Source organism: Gavialis gangeticus, unplaced genomic scaffold (genome assembly GCF_001723915.1).
Source record: "Gavialis gangeticus isolate Ggan-Ray unplaced genomic scaffold, GavGan_comp1, whole genome shotgun sequence".
Classification (NCBI taxonomy): domain Eukaryota; kingdom Metazoa; phylum Chordata; order Crocodylia; family Gavialidae; genus Gavialis; species Gavialis gangeticus.
Genome location: NW_017729034.1, coordinates 9,768,025 through 9,771,467, shown reverse-complemented (window position 1 = coordinate 9,771,467; position 3,443 = coordinate 9,768,025). Strand labels below are relative to the sequence as shown.

At 49.6% G+C, this 3,443-nt stretch overlaps 1 protein-coding gene across 3 annotated transcripts in view; it reads right to left on the bottom strand.

Moving 5' to 3' along the window:
* PLA1A (phospholipase A1 member A) overlaps positions 1-3,443 on the bottom strand; it is a 36,285-nt gene that overhangs the window by 9,781 nt on the left and 23,061 nt on the right. For all 3 annotated transcript variants that reach the window (XM_019527445.1, XM_019527446.1, XM_019527447.1), the window contains 3 exons: positions 2,901-3,068; positions 2,024-2,113; positions 955-1,063 (listed from right to left, as the gene is read on the bottom strand). In XM_019527445.1, the coding sequence (XP_019382990.1) occupies positions 955-1,063; positions 2,024-2,113; positions 2,901-3,068 (367 nt within the window). The remainder of the gene's footprint in view (positions 1-954; positions 1,064-2,023; positions 2,114-2,900; positions 3,069-3,443) is intronic.

The following is a 3,443-nucleotide window of genomic DNA, read 5'->3' as shown; positions in this document are numbered from 1 at the left end:
GCATGGCCATCCACCTGGACTTATGTAAACTCTTTAAGTCTGGAGCCTAGGCTCATAATCCTCACAGATGTACAGCTGTAGACTGGAGATTTTCTGGGGGAAACCCTCCTCCCTCTATCTCACCTCTTCTTTTCTGGAAGCAGCACAATTCAAAGAGGGGTTTTTTTGTTTGGTTTGTTGGATGTGAGGTTTTTTTTTTGGGGGGGGGGGTTGTTTGTTTGGGGTTTTTTGCTGCACCACATTTCAGCTCAGCTTGGCAGAAAAGAGCCAGCTGGGCACCAGTGCTTGTGCTACTCTGACCTGTGCCAACTGGCAGTGGCTCCAAATGGATGTCCACCCACTGGGTACAGGCAGAATGCTGCACACTCTGGTCTCGCCTCTTCCCTGCAGATTCTTGCCTGCCATGCCGGTGACTGAGGAAAGGTAAATGTATAAGTTGGAGAGGCTGGCTCCCTGCCTGCTGGGAACTTCTCTGTGGTGGGGAAATCCACCCCCAGCAGAGGAGCTGAGTCAAAGGGGGATGGAGGGTGAGAGGGAACCTGGCCCTTTTAAGGCAAATACTGTTTGGAGGATGGGAGCAGGGTCCAGACAGAGCTGATCATCCCCACACCTGGTCTTGGTCCCCAGCCACAGTGGATTTCCTCCTTTGGTGGTACCCTGGGTTTTTTGCTGCATGTAACAATATGTCAGTAAACTCCTTTCTTGCCACTTCTAGCTTTTCCAGTCATTTCTACTCCTGTCCCATGGCCAAATGTCTGGGAGGCTGGGTTAGTTTGGCCAGACCTTGTTAAAGGTGGGCATTTGGTGCATGTACCTGTCCAGGGCAGCAGTGGGATTTGTCACATTTCCAGGTCACCTGATGGGGATTGCACTGGGCCATTTGTGCTAGCATTGGGCATGTGCCTGATTTGAAACAATCTCACGCCAGGCAGGGAGAGGCTGGAGGTCACTCACATGGAGATCTTTGTGGAGTCTATGGAGTCACCGCTGCGGAAAGTGATCTCGATGTTGGTGACCGAGTTCCTTTTCTGCGACAGGTGAAACTGCACCAAGCTGTAATACACTGAGCGACAGACAGTGTGTGCCAGAGTGAGGCAGAAGATGCTGATTCTGGGTCAAGCCCTCACCTTTCACCAAGGAAGGCCTCCCAACCCCACCAACAGCCCTCACAAACGTTGTATGGAGAAAATCTGAGCAGAGCTTTGTCACAAAAAAGAGACTACTTGGCAGCTGGCTGGGTGTGTAATTGTTTGCTTGTTGGATTCTGTTCTGCTGCAGGTCATTTTAAGAGCAAGAGTGAAGCAGAAACAGAGAAATAGGGCAGGGAGGAAGTGAAGGTATCAGACACTGTCACTTGGCCTCGGTATGGTCCCTTGCTGGTGTAAATCAGGTAGAACTCTATTAGGACTAGTGAAGTTAGACCAGGGTAATGTTCTTGGAAGCATGGGAAAATCAGGCCTGATATTTGCTACTGTTTCTGTGAGCATGGGTTTACCATGGCTCAGACACCTTCCAGGCCAGTTCCCAGTCTCAGTCACTCTATTTTACTCAGGTGCGTCTCCTGTCTCCATTGGTGAGTAAGTAAAAGGATGCAGGTGAGGGTCTGCAGCAGGCAACATGCCAGCATCTTGGCTCTGCCCACTGCCTGCAACACAGCATGGCTCCTCAGCAACTGAGGATGTTGCTGAAGGAGGGAACACGGTGGTGCTGAGAGAGGGGCCAGGACAGTGACTTCCACTAAGAAGCCTGGCTGCTGAAGGTACAAGGATGTCTGCATTCCCTCAGAGGAGCGCAACATATTGGACCCTTTCAGCAGTGGGTACCGAGGGGTTTGAAGCTACTCTAAAGCTAATCTTTCTCCCCAACGATTTTTGAAGCACCTGTGGCTCCCAATGGGACTACTTGTTTCAAGCAGAGAGGGACTGTCCCTTTAGGAAGATAGGCCCAAATGGAAGTTCCCCACACCTCATCTGTGCAGCCAGGCTGGCTTCCTGCTGACTCTAGTTTCCTCTTTGCTACTTACTGCAGAACGGGGCTGAGGGTTTGGTCACCAGGTAAACCTTTACTTCCTTGGGCAGCTTGCTCAGGCTGACTCCAGCTTGCTTCAACAAACCTACAGGAAGAAACAAAGCCAAGCTAAAAGGAAAAAGGACCCACAGGTAGATGTGTGGGGATGCTGCTCCAGTGTGCTATAATTGCAGTACTTGGAGCCGTTCTAATTAAAATGCCCCCTCCCCTTCACTCCTGGAGCACATGTAAAGATGTCCTGAGTGACTGCTGATGGGGACACAAGGGATCTGACTGAGCCCTCACTGGTCCTCATATCCACTCTGGCCCCTCTCATCCCTGCCCCCCACAGCCACAAAGCACCCTATGGAAAAGACTTAGAAGGTACCACAGGAAGAGGGCAGGAGAGACCAGGACACTGCCAATGCCCCTGTCACTGCAGCAAAAAGGAATTGGCTCAGCAGGTAAGTGACTGATGACAACCTTGAGACTCCAGGAGGAACCTAAGTTAACTACTGCCATGAGTGGCTGGCTAGAACACCAAGATCGATACCAGAATTGGCTACCAGCCACAACATTTGGATCCAGATGTAGATCCCTATTTCTAATCCTTTTCCAGGGTTAGGAGAGTTTGGAGTGAGGATTTGATTCAGCCCAGGGCAAGAGGAAAGGTCTGCCTCAGATCTGACTTTTTTCAAACTTTGGTGATGACAGACAGGGGCAGTCAATACTGCTGATCTGAACCATTTTAGCCTTGATGGGAAGTGCCATAGAATCATAGGTTTGGCAGGGATCTCCAGGGTCTTTCGTAGACTCGCACACCCCAAAGTCACTGAGAACCTGCAGGCTTCTATTCTCCCTCTGCCAATGCAGGTCCCTAGTTGGCACATTACCTATTCTGGGACAGGAGAGCTGGAAGGGATCTGAACAATCCAGGCACTTTGCATTAAGGAAATCTTCGTGACTGGAACAGGGGAATGCCATCAAAGGACAGGAATCCTCCAAGGCACTGATGTAGAGATGAACTGCCCTCATGTGATCACAGATCAGGTATTTGTAGCCTGAAATATAAAGCACAATGACAAAAACCTAGTCTCTCTACAGATTTCTGAGGAATCTGACAGTAATATTCAGGCCACAGGTTAAGAAGCACAATCTTTTGTCTGCAAGAGCCCATTGGCTAAAACCTTCAAGGGTGCCCAGGTGATTTAGAGGCCTAAGTCCCACTGAAAGTAAAGTCACTTAGGCGCTTTGGCAAATTTTATTTGCAGCCTGCAGTGCAATGCAGTGTAGTGCAGTGCAGTGCAGTGGAGCAGCCTACTGATATGTACCCAAGGACTTTAAGACAAATGGATGCAGAGCCCCTTACATTCTATAAATACTAGCTTAGTTCAAGCTAGAAGGAAGTTTACTGCTGTATACCAATAAACCATCCT